At 42.6% G+C, this 18,050-nt stretch overlaps 1 protein-coding gene across 1 annotated transcript in view; it reads right to left on the reverse strand.

Annotated features, from left to right (window-relative positions):
* Nucleotides 1–18,050, reverse strand: part of EMCN (endomucin) — a 43,486-nt gene that overhangs the window by 9,659 nt on the left and 15,777 nt on the right. Inside the window, 6 exon segments of the mRNA XM_015862125.3 lie at nucleotides 2,053–2,114; nucleotides 3,142–3,166; nucleotides 4,622–4,717; nucleotides 6,061–6,126; nucleotides 8,483–8,515; nucleotides 15,293–15,415. Coding sequence (XP_015717611.2) covers nucleotides 2,053–2,114; nucleotides 3,142–3,166; nucleotides 4,622–4,717; nucleotides 6,061–6,126; nucleotides 8,483–8,515; nucleotides 15,293–15,415 — 405 coding nt within the window.

Genomic DNA, 18,050 nt, shown 5'->3' on the forward strand with positions numbered 1-18,050 from the left:
TCTTCTGTTTGTAAGAAGTAAACATTTCAAAATATGAATTATAATAAAACCTCATTTGAGTATATATGAAAGCAGAACTTTGTTATACGCATGCCCATGTTCAGGTGACCAGACAGCCTACTGACCACAGGAAGATGCTAAGGGTCTGGCTATAAGCCTGAGGCTTTTCTAAGAAATTTCTCCTACTAGTCAAAATGTTTTATAATTTGGTTTGCACATGCAACCAGAGGCTGCTATAATACGCTTACTGAACAGCTGAATTCCCCCTTCAGTTGACCTGGCTTTTACTCATCTAGAAAGGAAAACAAATATGTAGAGAAGCGATTGTTTCAGAAGTTGTAAGAGAGATCATAGATCAAATGAGTCAGGCTTTTCCATGCTTTTCTGTGCCTGTACAAGAAGCGTTTGCTTTAACCCTGATTTTTTAACAAAGCAAGTTAGTCTTATTTACATGGGCAAGCACCCCAACATATTTGAAAATACCCGTATGAGTGAGAAATGTTTCCAGAAGGAAACAGGCCTCTCTTTCTGAGTGCTTTTAATTTTGGAAGTTGAGCATTTTTCCAAAGCTGGGAAAAATCAGGACTTCATTTTCAGTGAACAGATTTAATTTTGAAACCTGTAAAGCTGTTAGAATTCAAGAGAAAGTGGTAGCTGTTTTAAATATGAATTGTATTAATGAGAAGAGGGCAAGAATCTTGTCTCGTAAGTGGCTATGACTCATACCTTCCAATTATAACATGCATACATCACACTTCAGTAAGGAAGAAAATCAAGCATCCTCTGGGTGGAAGAAATTCAGACACTTGGTAAGCCAGCAGCTGATTAACAGCATCAGACCTCATCCTGTGAAGAACAATGTGCCTGGGTCCTGCCTCATTTACACTCTGCAAAACACAAGGACTGCTGCTGCTGCTGAAGTTACCTTCTTGTTGAAAGTGGTATGAGGGCAGAATCAGTCAAAAAATGGCTATGAATCCCAGCCTCAGACTTCACTCAGCTTTCGGAAAGGATGTTATGATTTTAATGTAAACATGCTCACAGTTCCATACCCCTTAAAACAGAATAACATCCATTCTGAAAGATGTATACTGTACAAATACATAATTTCCAGAATCACAAGGCTGAATTGCAGTTGCTTAAGTATCAGAGCTTTATTTACATTTGTGTTACAGGGAATTTCTCATCAAGGATTTAGAAGAAGAGGAAAGCAGCTATTGGGCAACCTCTGAAATGCCACTGGGGGAAGAAGAAACCTTAAAAAGTTGGATAAAGTAAGAGTGTTGTTCCTCCCTACTTCAATAGGGAGGGTGGGAACAAAAGTAGCACGATGCAGCTGATAAAGTGAATTGCCATATATTTAACAGTAAGAAGAATAACCATGAGAAGTTCCATTTTTCTTTAAATTTTTTAAAAATAATATTTATTATTTTTAATAACTGGGAATAAGATTAGATCAGATTTTGTTCCACCTCGGTGCTATTTTGTGCTGTTCTGCTCCTGTAGAACCTATAGTTACCTCCATCTCTTGCTTGTATCGGTGAGATTTTCATTTCTTTTTTGTACATTAACTGTAACCTTTACTCCTTCCAGCTTCTATTACAGGCACATTTTGAAACAAACTGGATCAGTGAAGCACAGGAGAGAGTAGGACAAGACTAGAATTTTATGAGAAGTGTAGGATTTTAAAAGTATAGGCTGACTTTACGCAAGGCTGCAGCACTTATTCCCAAACCTTTTGGCTACTGGAATATTATCATTTGACAAATATCCTTGTCTACCCAAATCTAACTGATAAATACCACTACCTTAGTTACTCCCAAACATACCTAGCTGTAGATCGCTTACCACTGAAGAGAAAAAAATGCTCTTCCCTACAGCAGTTGTATTTCTCACTTCTAGACATTGAGACTGCACACAGTGCAGCTGTGCTGCAGCTCTACAGGCACCTATTTGGCTGCTTTGCAGTGACTTCAACATGAGAGGAAGTGAGGATGGTTTTGCTGTTGGAAATGACATCCCCAAACACAGTGGCACAGAAGAATCACTCACCAGTCTCAGCAGAAGTTGTCTTCACAGACAGAAGTTTTACACCTTCTTTATCTGACTGGGCCCTGTTGGTGACAGAAGACATAAGGCACAGTGAGCATGCAGCACTGGCACATGGCTCAGTTTAATACTACTCTAAGATCAAGGTCTGGAGGCTTGAGATGGGTTGCAAAGGGTGTTGTGCATGAGTCTTATTGATGGCAAACACCATACGTTAGTGGCTCTGAAAAGACTCCTCTCTTAAAATGCGATAGATCAGCTCACACAACTCCAGGCTCAATTCAGTGCTCCACAGAAGAAGTACAGTAATTGGAATTGGAAGAGAAAGAGATATCCACTTTCTTGGCCAACACGGGGCTTATAGCTGTGTCAGACTGCAAGAAGGAGCACCTTAGATTTCAGGAAAATAGGGGGTAGCAAGTAAACCACCTGCCCAAATGGCACCACATCCAGACCTAACAGCCTTTGGTATGTATCTTTCTTCATTTCACTCTCCTGCTTATGCCAATACCATTTTCACAGAATCACAGAATGTCAGGGATTGGAAAGGACCTCAAAAGATCACCCAGTCTAATCCCCCTGCTGGAGCAGGAACACCTGGTTTAGGCCACTCAGCAATGCATCTAGGTGGGTTCTGAAAGTCTCCAGAGGAGGAGACTCCATGACCTCTCTGGGTATTTTAACAGAGGGCTGTGCAAATGGGCAGGTGGAGAGAAGATGGGACAGAAGAATATGTAATGACAGGAGAGGAACAAAGAATAAAAGGAGAGAGAAAAAAAAAAAAAAAAGGGGGGAAAGGAAAGGGAAGGGGGAGAAAAGTAAGTGGGCTCAGCATAAGGCATTTATCCTTTTCAAAAGGATCTCTTTCAAGACAGTTGCATGTTTCTGTATATGCCATCATGGATGTCTGCTATCGTGCATACAGTTGCATAATAACTGCAAGCATGTTGCTTTCAGAAACATCGTTCTGCAGTAGCAACTGCTTGTTATGTTTAAGCAGAGAAAGATGAGAAAATGACATGCAGAATTTGCTGCATTCACAAGTGTCCTACAAGAGATCTCATAGCAATGCAAAGTAAAAATTTGACCTACTGTTCTGTGCCGTTCTCTTGTCTGTCTGCAAAAAGGAACAGAGCTAGGGTCATTTGAGCTCAGCTAAGCAAAACACTTAAACATAGCTATTGCTCCTGCTAGCAGAAGGCTTAGTTGTGATTTTGCAGGATTAATTAAGTATGCTAAGACATCCAAACTGGATGGTAACTGTCAGTCTTCTAACTCATCCTCCCAAAAGATCTCTGTGCTGACAGTGGTTTTTGAGCATGAAACAACTCATCCAGAAGGCAGGGTGGGGGAACACAAAACAGCCTGTGTGCTGCAGTGGGATTTGCCCAACTAGCAACATGGCCTGTCATCTCAGTCAGTGAGGAAGGGGCTACTCTCCAAAAAGAAACATCCACCAAACCTGTTTTCTCCTTACACCCAAATGTGGGCAGATGGATGCGGTGGGGCAACCTAGGGTGCATAGAGCTAGCTCCCATACACAGAGGGATGGCAGGTCACTGTCACTGCCTCCTCTTGTTTTCAAGTTACTTTGCCAATACTGTGAGCAATGGCATTTGAGTGTGGGGAGGCTGGCAAGAAAACAAACTTCACCTAATGTCCTTTACCCTGAAAATGCAGTAATTTCCTAAACAGGCAGCACACCTTCTGCGTTTTGTTTTGCTCTGATTTCCATGCCATTGGCTAAGTTGGTTGCAGCGCAGTTTGCCTTGCTCCACATTTCCACACCCCGCTATGATTTTGTATACCAAGCCCCAGTGATTTCACTGCTGAGGCTCTGCACAGAGCTCCTAACTCATGCCAACTCACAGTCAGGACTCAGATATGTTTGGTTGTTTTTTCACTTAATGGAAAATTGCACTCTCCTGTGGCCAGCTTTGGTAACTCTCTGAAATACCTGGCGAATGAGATCTAATGGAATTACATCCTCATTACCTTAAGTATTTCATGGACAGCAGTGAAATTTATACTGGTTTTAGCCGATTTGTCAAAAGCAACTATTTCTGGAAGTGCTGTTTGCTCAGCCATTTTGTACCCATGCATACCCTGTAACCAAAAGATTCCACTCATGTATCAGGTATTTCCTAAAAGAAAGCAATGATGTTTCTTTGCTTTTATTTGGAACAGGGATTAAATGAGCATCAAGTGACTGTGCTGAACAGCATCTCCAAGCTTATTTTCACTCTCTTTTTTCTATCCAATTGACTGATCATGTTAGCACAGCTGTTCTTTTAGCTCTCTGCAACTGCAAAAGGCCAAACAAAAATCTTTATGGCATTATATATTCTCAAAAAAGATCACAGATATTTTTGCTCCCTCTGTTCTTCCTACTGATTTTGATAATGAAGTGCTGCTTTCCCACTTCAGATAAAATACTCTGAAATACAAGGTTTCCTGTCAGACTACTGCAGTATCTCTAGTTATGGTAATCTCAAAAGCCTCCAGAGACATTTTAATAACAAGCACACTGATATTTTGTCTTCCCTTTGGTCAGAGAAGGTCAACCAAATACCTGGAGTTTTCTTGTTGCACACTCTGTACAAGGCCACCAGCGAGAAGGTGGAGAGTGTAATGACAATCAAGGCAATGACAACGGGCAGGATAACGCCTGCAAGAAAAGGCAGAACATCATTTCAATCCCTTATTTACCTCTGCCCAGGCACTTGCGTACCATGGCAAGAGGCTCCTGGCCCCAGCCCCCACACCCCATGGTGATGCCTTCACCCAGGCTTCAGCACCTGCCACAGTGGGACCTGTGTAATTCTAATCAATGGCTGCCTGCAAGGTTTGCTCCTGGCATGGGTGGCCTTAAAGGTTTATAAAAACTGCCCCACTGCAGAAACAGTTTTTTTATACTTGCAAATTTTTTTTATTTATTTATTTTTTTTTTTTAAGAAAGACTCATCTGAAATTCAGTGACTAAAGCGGTTATTTCTCTTTTAGCACTGAAAACCCAGAAAGATACCAAGGAATTACATAATTCAGTAACATTCCCTGCAGCACTTACAACTATGGATATAAAATGCAAGATCTTCTTTTTAAATGAGGTCGTTTCTTCCCTTCTATTATTTCCCACCATCTGCCATTTCCTGACGGGTATTTCCCAGCCAAGAAGCAAAAAGGAAAGAATTATGTCATGAAGAGAAGCTTTCCTGGGGAAACATCCAAGCCCAGCTTCTCTCCATTTATCTTTTTTTGCTGGCAGCAGTCAGCCACGTTTGGGTTTAGCCCCATGTCAGTGAGGCTGCAGAGCCTCGGCATCTTCCCTCCTGCCGGCCCCATATTTTGATATGGCATCTTCACTGATTCTTTATGCAATTAATGTTTAATATTCATATGAATGTGCATCTCCAGAACCAGAGGGAGAACTGAGAGACGAGTTCAGAGTAGAAAAACATCAAACGTATTATGCTGAGCTAGTGCTTTGGGTAGGAAATAGCAGATCTGCAGTTATACTCTCGCCCCAGAGACATGCAATTTTAAAATAAAAATTAAGTAACATGCACCATGCAAACAGCAACTGCTTGAGCAATTCACAGAGGACCCTCTCCTAGCCCTTCTCTCCCCACTCACCCTCCCATGACACTGTGGACAACATATTCACATAACATATTCATAACAATATATTAATATAACAAGTATTCATAATGGTATGTAAATTATATTTTCACATTTCCATTTGTCTTCTCTTACAGGGTATGACTCCACTCACATTTTTATTTTTTTTATTTTATCACTTTGACTTCAGTCCTCGGGAATAATCATTCTGCTTTCCAGTGGGAGAGGTGTCAGCTTGCTAAGCTGAGTTAAATTGGGTTTATAAGAGGGTCTATGGCCTAGTACAGACAAATAACTCAGCCTGATTTGTTTCTTTGTGACTCCAACACTCATCTAGAGCCACGCTCATCTATTGAAAATTGAAAAGATGGACAACAAAGTAATGAAACTCACTAGAGTAATGGATAGTATCCTCCAATGCTTTCGTTTTTTCGGAACTGTTTGCAGTACTGCCAGAATCTAGATTTGCAGAAGAAACATTATATCAACATATAAGTATCAGAATTTCTCCAGACAACTTCCCCCACACCCCAGAAAAATTATCTTCCCCACACAATTTTGACGTTGTCAGTTCTAGAGCCACGACATGCTCCACAGCTGTAAGTCTCCTAAGTAGCACCTGGATAATTTAGCGTGAGGGGTGGAAAAGCTTTAGGACAAACTCACACTTTGTATGGACTGTCATACAGCTGTCTTCTCTGGGATCATCTGCTTGGACACTTACAGTCATTTGTTAGGGAGGTTAAGGTACTGGTCAACATCAACAACTTCTCTTGACAAGCAAGCAAATAAGTGTGTGAAATTAAGACCTGCCCTCAAAAGATGAAGAACCAAAATATCTCACTGCTAATAGTAAAAAACACTAATGGTAGGTAAGTCCAGAGAGGGGCAATACAAATAGCTGGACATTTTCTTGACAGTTGAGTGTGACAAAGTGATGTGTTTGCCTGCTCTCCTACACGTGGGGAGAGCAAGGACTGTCAAAGCCTCTGGGGCATTTTTAAGAGGATTGCATTTCTGCCTTTAGGTGCTAATCTGAACTGGAGTTGGGTATCAGCTATCCAAGATATCTATCTAAGTTGTAATGAAAGGCAGACAGCTCCTACTGCTCATGCATTGAAACCAGTGTGGTTCCATTGCTCTTCCAAAGGACAGAAGGGGCTCAGCTTGTTGGGTGGGGGCTATGACATTAACTGAGCCACTACAATTAACTCCTCAGTGCCATTTTGAGGACTAAACCGCAATTTTGATTTGCTACACCTCCAAATGACAGGTCCATCTGTTTTACAGAATCTTTCATGGAGGCAACATTTGTAACTCTCATCTGCTGAATTAGAGTAACCAACAGTGACTGTTGGTCCCAAATCTGTAGGACTCCTCCTTTCTCTGTTGATTTGGAACTCAGCTCCATTATGATTAAATATTTTGGCGATGTTTTTTCTCCATTCTCCTTTTGCCCATATTCCCATGCTCATAACATCCCAATCTACTCCAATATGTATGAGCATGTTGTCTCCTGACATAAGAGGAGTAAAAAGAGAAAAGCCAGGGGCCAGCTCTTCCAGTAGAGATGCTAGTATACTGGTTTTCCCGATACCTACAAGTCAGACGATTCTAACTTACAACACTGTGTGGACGTAGTATGGTGTCTACACAATTTAGCCCCAGCTGAGACATTTAGATGCTACATGCAGGAAACTATCACTGCCTGAGACCCCTGCCCCTGAACATCCTATCATGTTTCTTTAAAGTTCTCTCTCCTGTGGTGCTGTGTGCTGAAAGGTGATAATGTGAGGAGGGAAATATGAGCCATCATGAAGTAACAGAAATAATTCTTCTGAATTCATGATTCTGTGTGATTGCTTTGGATCTCCCAGGGAAATACCATTGTCCTTTTCACTACCCTATCTGATAGACTGCAAGATACACAGGGCATGCAGGCAATTCTCACAGCAGCGAGTTATTCTGAGTACTGACTGAAAATGTCAGCAGAAACAAATTACATTGAGAAACGTGAAAGTGTGCCCCTGGACTTGTGCAGTACATCCTCAGGAGAAAATCTGAGGGTTCCAAGGCTATCTTCCTACCCGTCTATTAGATGACCAGGATATGAGTAATGCAGAGAAGGCAAACCCACAGGTTAGTCTTGTAACTACATGTGGCTATCACTGAGGAAAAGCAGTACCTGAAAGGATGCACTATTGAATGAGTGAAATTGATTAAGGTATTAAAAACATTTACTCGATTATCAATGTTATCCACTAAATTTTCCTCACAATTCAGCCCATCCCATCCACTTTCCGGAAATGGAATCTAGAAGATATTTTCCAGCTAGGGAAAGATTTGGGATCCAAATAACTATCCATTACAACAACAGACCCATCACAGTAACAGGTGGGACAGGCTGCTGGTGGCAGCAGCAAGAGGTGCAGAGAGCAGCACAGAAGTGACTGCTCCCTGACAAGACCAAGGGAAGGGAAATAGGTATTACAGGTTCACTGGCACATGAAGACTGCCTTATCCTGGGACCTGTTGCTTCTAACCACTGGAAAAGGAAGGAGAGCCACTGACAAGAGCTAGCTCCCTGACCAACACTGTTTCTGTATTAATTGCCTATTGCACCATTCAGAATTCTGCCACTCTGTTTGCTTTGCATCATCTCCTGGTACCACATGGCATTCAGTTGCATTCACTGCAAGGTTATGCACTGCAGCAACATAAGCATCCCTCATCTCCTTCTATGTACTATGCGTCACGTTCCACCTGAGATTCCACCTCCTCCTACCCTCTTCCAAATATTTCCTTTCCCTCTTACCTGTTGGTATTAGCAGGGTGCTCACAGAAAGGACTGAAAGAAAATGGAAAGAACAAAGATATTATTAACTGGTTTAGAGATCCTTGCAAAAAGGAAAGCAAGGGGTGTGTTCACATTATACAAACTGGCAGACTCCATTGATGAGCTTAGTAACTGGACAAGAAACTCACAGAATCACAGAATCACACAGAATCACAGAATTACCCGGGTTGGAAGGGACCTCAAGGATCATGTAGTTCCAACCCCCCTGCCTAGCAGGGCCACCAAACACACACCTTTACTAGATCAGGTTGCCCAGGGCCCCGTACAACCTGGTCTTGAACACCTCCAAGGACGGGGCATCCACAACCTCACTGGGCAGCCTGTTCCAGGACCTGACCACTCAGACAATTCTGAATTAACTTATACACTCCCAAAAAACATTCCTCCTACCAAAGCCAAATAAATGTCCTGGGGTGAAGAGCTGGTATTTAACTGACAAATAACTTCTGTAAGAAAATAAACTCAAATACCTAATTGTGTCACATCTTCAAGTGTTGCTATCTCTCAGTAACAGACCTTCATTATTTACCCTGGTGTTCATGGCTAGCAGACTGCTTAACAGTGGGAATGAGGTGTTAGTAGTGAAGAACTGGACCTTGCTGTGCCTTGTGAGCAAAACTTATGGTCTTGCTGCTGGCAGCAACCTTCTTTTGATCCAGAAAATTTGGGTGCAGAACACCATGTCAGCATGCTACTTGCTTGTCTCTAGGCTGAGGTGCGTATGCTTGAACACTACAAAGTCTATGAATATTTCACATCTGGAGGATAGAGAAACCTCACTCCCACAATGACTTTATTGCTTTATATTAAATCTCTCTCGTGATTGGTCTGAAGCCAAAAGAAGCCAGACATCCTTGTCTTTGAAAACATCCATCTGTGTGACATAGCAGCACAATACCTCTGTGCTTGCCTGAGCCCAGCAAGGGGCATGGCCTGAGGATGCCTCTCGCTGGGTTGTTGGAGCTGCCATGGAGGAACATCCCCCAGGTGCTATGTCCTCAGCAATTCCTCCTTACTTAGAGTTGTAGTTTCACAGCACCATAAAATTCCCTCCAGGCTCCTCCAAGGCTGGTTCCTGGCACATCACCCATGAAGAACATGGCTCATCCAACTCATCCTGAGAGCTCCTCAGGAGGACTTGTCCCACCATGGTCCTTCCTGTGCTTTGTAGAGACAGCTCTTGTGAGAGGAGCTGCAATGTGGATTAAAGATGTTATTCTATTACTGTGAATTCTTGTTCACATTAGTACAGCTGCTGCTGTTTCTCATCTATTAACAGAAATCACTTGAGCCACTGGCATACAAACAATCATTTTTGCTAGTAATACGTGTGGCAGAGCTTTAATGACACTTTAATTGCAAACATGCAAGAAAAAAGCCAAGTACTTCAAGTTAGCAATGAGAGATCTCCTTGAACATACTAAATATGGGCAATGCTAGTTAAATCCTGAGGGCACACAGTTATTGCATACTGGCTGACAAAAATTCAGGAGAGATGTAAGCTATTTTCTATCTTGTCTATCCATCTGCACAGTGTCACCATGCTCAGGGAGGGTATCTGTGATGACCTCTTAGGGGACATTTACTGCATATTTGGGCAACACAAATGACAAGAGCCAAGGAAATCCTTTCAGGAAGTTAATAGCTCCCTGTCAAACAAAGGTGCACAGAAAGCCACAGGACACCCACCCGCATCAAAGGAACATCCAAATATGATATGATCAGTTGTTAGCTGAACCCTGCCTTTCTTACAGAGAGTGAGATCCCATGGGAAAAAAAACGTGAGCACTCAACAACATTTAAACACGCAAATATAAAACAACGTGGACATTCATGGAGACAGGCAGAGGAGCTTGTCAGGTCTTTCAGGTAGGTCGTGTCCCTATAAGATACTCAGCCTTACCCTCCCCATTCTGAGGGGAGCTGAACTCTCCTAAGAAATACTCTGAAGATGTCAATGTAGCATTTTGCCATAGTTCACTCTTGTAAACAAAGTGAACCATCTTGGCTGAGAAAGCTAACTTTTCTGATGGCAGAGTTGGGCACTGCTTTTCTAGGGGAGAAGGACGGAAAGGCAAGCAGCCCTTTGCTTGCTCCAGTGTTTGCTGTATTGTTCTGGCCATCTGCTTGGCCCCTACCATGTCCCTGAGGCTGTGAGCTGGGGGTGGGTATTCTGCATAAAAAATCCAGGAAGATTTCCAAGACTCCTCACAAGAATTGAGGTGTACAACACTGTCCGTATGGCAAGGAGGACAAAGATAAAGAGGTTGATGTACGAGTGGGTGATCTGACAATACCTGCCTGAGCAATGGCAGTGTTGGTGAGGAGGCTGACAGATGGAGAGGGGAACCAGCAGCTCACCTCACCCAGAGCTCTGCTACCTGAACAGCCTGTGCGCCCTGCAGCTTGCTGCTTCTGCTTTTGGAGGGCAGCCATATGGAGCTATGCTTGCTGGCAAAACAAGTGAATAAATTTGGCTGATCGTTCAGACGGGAGACCACAAGATAAATCAAAGCAAAATCGAGAATCTTAAAACACTCCCCTTGCCCTGACTGTGCTGTAGTTCTGCAGTTGTGTTAGCTGAGGCTTTGTTATGCTTTCCATCTATCTGACGCTTCCATTTGTGCCTCTCTGCGGAGAAGCTAAAGCTACGGTGAGCGATTTCCACTTAATACCACTATCCAGCTTTCCTGTATAGTTTATATACAGAAAGAGACAAACCCTCCTTGTCTTACTCCTAAGGTTCTTTCTCAAAGAGACACCTCTGTGAATCAGGTAAGTAGGATTTACAATTTGAGGAGTGCAATAAAGGCATTGATAGATGCAGCAGGCTGATTCCCTTGACAGCTTATTATAATAGATTTTCTGATCTTACCAGCCTGGTGGATGAACTTAAACTCATCCCACTTTATGGATTTTTTGTTGTTCAGGTCACAGAATAAAAAGTCAACTTGCACTTCCTCAGAAGTATTTAGTCTGTGACAGATCCATTAAATCTCCACTTCTACACAAATTAAACAAAAGGAGAAAATGAAATATTAACAAGCAATCCTTTGTGGAGGTGGAGCAGGAGTAGGAGGCATGTGATACATGACAGCCAGAGTTGAAGTAGTGTACGTTTCAATGGCACGCATGCTGGTTGCTCTCTTTGCTAAAAACAGCTCTTCTTCCCCTCCCCAATCTAGGTGAGCCCCACTCAGCCCCTCCTCTGCAGCTGCTGGCTTCAATCCTCTGTAATACAGCGATGCTGCTCTCTGATGTTTCTCCAAGCTCCTTCACAGGCTCCCCCCACTCATTTCAGTTGCTCTCCAGCTCTGTGTGGCACTTCTCCCACACCCTGATCTTTTGATATGGCAGATTGGAAATTTCCTTTCAAAACGTACATTTTTTTGAAAATGGTCTCAAAGTGACATATATTCTTTTGGTTTTGAGATTAATCAGCTGAATTATCATTGAGAAAACCAAATAGAAATGTTCTGTTTTGGGTGAATTTCACATCAATTTGTTTTCCCACACAGAAGATAAGGCTTGGGTACCTTCAGCTTTTAAGCTCTGTGATCCCCTGAGGGCTGCAGTATGAGCCCATCGAACATACCACCCCTGTTCCAGTGAACAAAATGTACCCAGACCCTATGGAAGATGAAATTTCACAATGCTGCAAAGAAAGAATCTCATGGCAGCAAGAGTCAGCACTTCTTCTAGACTCAGTACAGCCTGAAACAACTGACTTCATGCTTTCATTGCCTTAAAAGTTATTAGGGTGCAGCCTATGGCTTCCCTTGGCCCTGAGCAGCTGAACATATAAAGAGAGATCTGCTTATAGGGAGGCAGATTTCTTTTTTTTCCCTGAAGACTTTAATGTACACAGAAAATATGGAGCAAAAATGGTCTAAAGGCACACCCATTTGGGCTACCTATCTCACTGAAGTGTGTAAGGGGACTTCTTCAATATTTAATCTGCAAAAAAGCAACAAGGAGATGGTCAGTCCCAAGTGGAGGCAGGAAAGGTGTGAGGATAAAATCTCACTGCAGGAAGAAGTGATTTTGAAATGGCAGTATTATGGGAAGTCAGGGCAACATCTATGCCAGGGACCTAGGCTGAATCCCCCAGGACATATGGGCCCTTCCTTCCTCAGCCAGGAAATTATAGTGCTAGCTCCGTGGGTAGTCTCTGAGCTAAAAATTTATTGGCTTTACAGCACAGTGAGCTGAATAAGGTGATGACTGTCACAGACAGTCACAGGAAAAGATGCAAACCTTTTTTGGGTATATTTTAAATGTAAAGAGCAATTGTACAAATAATATTACAGATAATTCAATAGATAGAACCCACAGACATGTATGTGCTACAATTTCATTTTAACCTGGTCAATTTGCCTATGAGAAAGAATCTTTCATAAAAAATATTGTAATTTATTGCCTTATTGCAGTGTACCAATGGTAAGATTCCCACACTGTGCGTGTATCTGCCAAAAGACATAAAATGTAACAGGGTAGTAATAGAATCACAGAATGGTTTTGGTTGGAAGGGACCTCAAAGATCATCTAGTTCCAACTCCCTGCCATGGGCAGGGTTGCCACCTACCAGATCAGGCTGCCCAGGGCCCCGTCCACCCTGGCCTTGAATGCTTCCAGGAATGGGGCATCCACAGCTTCTCTGGGCGACCTGTGCCAGTGCCTCACTACCCTTCGAGTGAAAAATTTCCTCCTATTATCTAATCTAAATCTTCCCTCTTTTAGTTTTAAACCATTCCTTTTTGTTCTACCACTACCAGGCTGTGCAGAAAGTTGGTCTTCATCTTGTTTATTAGATCCTTTTAAGCACTGGACCACAATGAGGTCACCCTGGAGCCTTCTCTTCTCCAAGCTAAACATGCTCACTCCCTCAACTTTTCTCCACAGCAGAAGAGCTCCAGCTCTCTGATCTTGTGGCTGTCCTCCGGACCCACTCCAGCGGCTCCATGTCTTTCTCATGCTGAGGACTCCACACCTGAACTCTGTTCTCCAGACAGGGCCTCAAAAGGGCAGAGTAGAAGGAGATAATAAACTCCCTCTCCCTGTTGGCCACCTCTTTTTTGATGTAGTCCAGTATACTGTTGGCCTTCCAGTCTGCAAGAGCACACTGCTGGCTCAAGTCCAGCTTTTTTGTCCTCCAAGACCTCCACATCCTTTTCCACAGAGCTGCTCTTAATGAATTCTTCTCCCATATCACTCATATCTGGGGTTATCCCAACATCATTGCGCTTGGTCTTGTTGAACTCCACTTGGTTCAAGTGAGCCCAATTTTCAGGTTTTCCTAGTTCCCTCTGGATGACATCTTCTCCTTCTATTATATCAACTGCACTACTCAACTTGGTGTCATCTGCAAACTTGCTGAAGGTGCACTCAATCCCACTGTCTACGTCATTGATAAAAATTTTGAAGAGCACCAGTTCAAAGACAGACACCTGGGGGCACACCAGAGCCATTGATTACAGCTCTCCGGCTGTGGCCATACTGTCAATTCCTTATCCACTGTACAGACCTCTCTTCAAATCCATCTAATCTTTAATATGGAAATAAGGAAGATTTGTGGGCCTGGGTCAAAGATCTTACAGGTCCAGGTAGATTACACTGGTCTGTCATCTGTTCTTATCTGATGCATCATAGAAGGCCACCAGATTGGTCAGGCACAATTTGTCCTTGGTGAAGCTGTGCTGACTGTCTCGAATAGTCTATTTGCATTGCATGAGCATTAACATTTCTTCCATGATTAAATACAACTCACAACATATGTATTATGGGGAATAGGTTTATGAAAATAATTAACAACTCCTCTCTAAATAAGTGGCCATAGCATAAAAATGAAAAAAAATCTCAATTTCCCTAAAATGCTTCTAAGCATTTTAGCATGTACTCAGCATATGATATTACTATTAGCATGTAGTCAGCATATGATATTAATATACAGATATATACTATGCAATCCCATCTTCTATGAGAAGAATCACAGTAAACACCCATTCACGATGCTAAGTTTTAGCACAACAAAATGTTATTGAGCACTCAGTTATCTCCTGCAAACACAGACCAGGGAATTATAAAGAGTCTCTTATCCCTCTGGACATGTTAAACATTAATAATAATTGGGAAATGCAAACACAGTCAATGTCCTTATTGGGCTTATGTATGTGTAGCTCAGAGTATTGAGTAAAAGCTCAAGAGACCTTGAGAAAACCTAAGTGATTCAGCCTGCTAGGAATGTAATAAATGATCACCCTCATTACCTGACATCTGCATTTGCCACAGAGTTTTTTAGTGGATAAATACAACAAAACACACTCAGAAAAACAATAAAGCTAGACAGGCACAGGGAAGGACTGATACCTTTTTGACCTTGCATGTGACTGTTGTAGTTTGAACAGCGTCATTTAATTTGGTCATGTGCCTTAGCATGCCCTACAGATTTATTAACAATTGTAAAAATCATAGCTGTTTTCTCCTTCACTTTGCAGCCAGAGAATTTATCTCAATGACCTCCTCTGGCAGTCAGCGCTACACAGTGGCCACATACAGCATATATAAGGTTTCTATTATCTTAATTTATATCCTTCTGTAATGACATTGAGTTTCCTATGAATCTATTGAAGTTGTCCATCACTCATAACTTCATAGCGGGGTGACATCATACCCTGTGCAAATTAGAAGGTAGCGCATGGCATATGAAGATATTTTACATCTTTTGAACTATTTGTATAGGAAGATGAAGTGTGTGTTTTCAAAACATACCTGAGGTTCCAGAAGCAGTAGTGTTTACTTGTAAAGAGGCTGTAGGAGTCAAAGTCCCCATCTTAGTAGTTGTAGCACTCAAACTCTCATTTTGTGCAGACTGTGTTCCATGCACTTGCACAGCTGGAAACCAGACAGACATATGGTTACATCATCATTACAGTTATATATATATCAGTAGAAGGGTTGCATTAGATTTCTGAGCCAGTCCCCTGGCAAACCCCCTCACCATCATGGAGGATAGTTCAGGTCAGAAAGCACTATGCCTTCAGGTAAACCTTTGTCAAACACTGAGACATCCCTATGAGGTTGTTAGGACTGACACAGCTTAGGCATCTTTAAAGCGCATCCTTACCATCCAACAGTCACATGCTTGTGCCAGAAGACAACACTGACTTTGGAGACCAGGTTGATGGCGTAGATAGCTTCCTGCTTTCTATCACTTACCTTCATTAAAAATAATAATAATAATAAATCAAATACAAGCTTCTGCCACAACTGTCACATAACGGTAATGGGATACTTTATAAAGTTGTAAGGATTGTAATTAAGTGTGGAGTTAATTACTTCTTTCTGTGCTGTTAAGGTCTGAGAAATAATATATCCCTGAAAATTAGCATATGAAAAATTAAAGTGCCTTTTTGCTGCCCTCCCTCACAGTCAGTAGAGGATTGAGGTCATCTGCGCCATGAAATTTGCTGTCCAGGGTGTGTCCAGACACAGACACCGTCTGGCCATGGAAGCAAGGATGAATTCAAGCTGTTACAGTACAGCAGGTGATTTCTGTGTCCACCCTCAGAACCCACCATAACTACATGCAAGATGGTGACTATCAAATGCACCATGGGTAAGAGAGGCTGCAGAACAAGCTCCCGATGCAGAAGGGTGTAAGCAGACACGTCTTGTGGCTTCTCTACCCAAAGCCATTGGGAACAGTATCATCCATACCCAACTGCTGCATGCATGTACAGCAGTGGCAGCACTGTATCCCACAGGAAATCAGGGTCCCACCTGCACTGGGGGAGCACTCAAATCACCCTGCAGTATGTCTGCTATCAGTCACTGCTGATGAATAAAATGACAACATAAGAATAAAATGGTAAAGACTGTAAAATAGCTGTCTGGACAGGATGACTGCGGCAAGGCAGAGCCCCCCAGAGGTGACACCACTCTCCCCACAGAAGCTTTGATGAGAGAAATGGCAGCACACTGGCATGCATTTGTCAAAAGAATAATCAAAGAGGGGAACATGAAGCTGCCCTGCAGGGCTGCTGCCCAAGCCTCAGCCGTTTCCTTGCTTTGTGCTCCCAGAACCCTTCATTTTCTTCAACCAGCTGAAATTCAGCACGTATCCTTGCTTGATCTTAGCAGGATTTTCTACTTAACCTACATATAACCCACGTGTGTTTCACCATTTCCCAACAGTACTCTAAATCTTCCTTGCAGCAGGCTGCAGCCTAATGAGGTCTGACATCACATGGTGCTTCATACAAGCAGCAGATGTTCAGCAGAGAGACCAGACATCTGTAACAGCATCATTCGGCCAGTCAATGAATCCAGGATACTCCTTTACAGGGAACACCAACCCTTTAAAGCCCTAATGTGAGGACTTGGTTAGGTGACATATACATCTCTCTCCTGAAATCAACAACCTGCAAAACCCCTTGCATTGAAGACTGCATTAATAAAAGCTTCAAAAAATTGCAGTGCAACAAAAGCAGTGGAAGCTGCTTCCTGCTGAGCACATCCTGCAGCCAGCTGCTGCACGGGGCATTCCAGAAGCATGACAGGTACCTGCAGCCTGTGACAGAGACCCAATGACAGCTGAGCAGTATGCTGTTAGCCTCGCCCTCCTATTGCTTAGTTATCAGCAGTTTGGTATGAAAATTCTCTCTTTCACCCTCTCCTTTTCTCACTTTCTAATATTTAATGTTTCAGTGTATCATGATACATCATCCTCCAGGAAAAGCACAGGATTAATCAGAAGCATCACATCCCCAAACCCACCAAGAGTTTGCAATTTAATATCCTGAGTGCTGACCTTTGATCTACAGCTGGGGAAGGAAGAGCACAACCTTCTACCACCTTTCATTTGGCAGCCTCTGATAACAGAGAGCGTCCCAGAACATGAATTCCCATATACAGGTGTGACTTGCTGTACTGTGACACCATTTGCAATTATTGAACTGTCCAAGGGAGGTCACTCTTTTGGCTAAATGTGAACTCTTGGCTTTGATATCTTGTACTAGTAAATAAGAAAAATATGGAGGCAAGTCTAATTGTTGGCTTCTTATGTAACAGTCATGGCTAGAAAGCATGGAAGGACTCTCTGAATTTGTAATGGGAGGTGACAGCAGCCACAGAAATTGCAGTGGGGACAGGAAGCCCTGTCACATCTTTGCTGTGTGGATAAGATCATTTGCTGATGCTTCTAGCCAGGACTGAAGGTAGAGAAGTGATGGCCTGTGTTACAGACTGGCAGAGATACCTACCTGTGTTGTATTAGAAACCAGGTGCCATGAAAGAAAATTTGGATATTTTATACAGGCACCATCAAATCCTGCCTCAGTTCTTTAAGGCCAATCACAAAATGAGGGAGAAGCTGACTGCTAGAGTGGAAGGGAAAAAGAGAGCAGAGATAGCAGACAGCTTTCACTTTATACCCATTTTAATAGCAAAAATCTCACTAAGCCCATATTCATTTCAGGGACAATGACTGTCCCAGCCCTGCACTGTGGAGGACTTTCAGGCAGTGTCT

The sequence above is a fragment of the Coturnix japonica genome, chromosome 4 (genome assembly GCF_054131305.1).
Source record: "Coturnix japonica strain WE chromosome 4, WE-NBRP24, whole genome shotgun sequence".
Classification (NCBI taxonomy): Eukaryota; Metazoa; Chordata; class Aves; order Galliformes; family Phasianidae; genus Coturnix; species Coturnix japonica.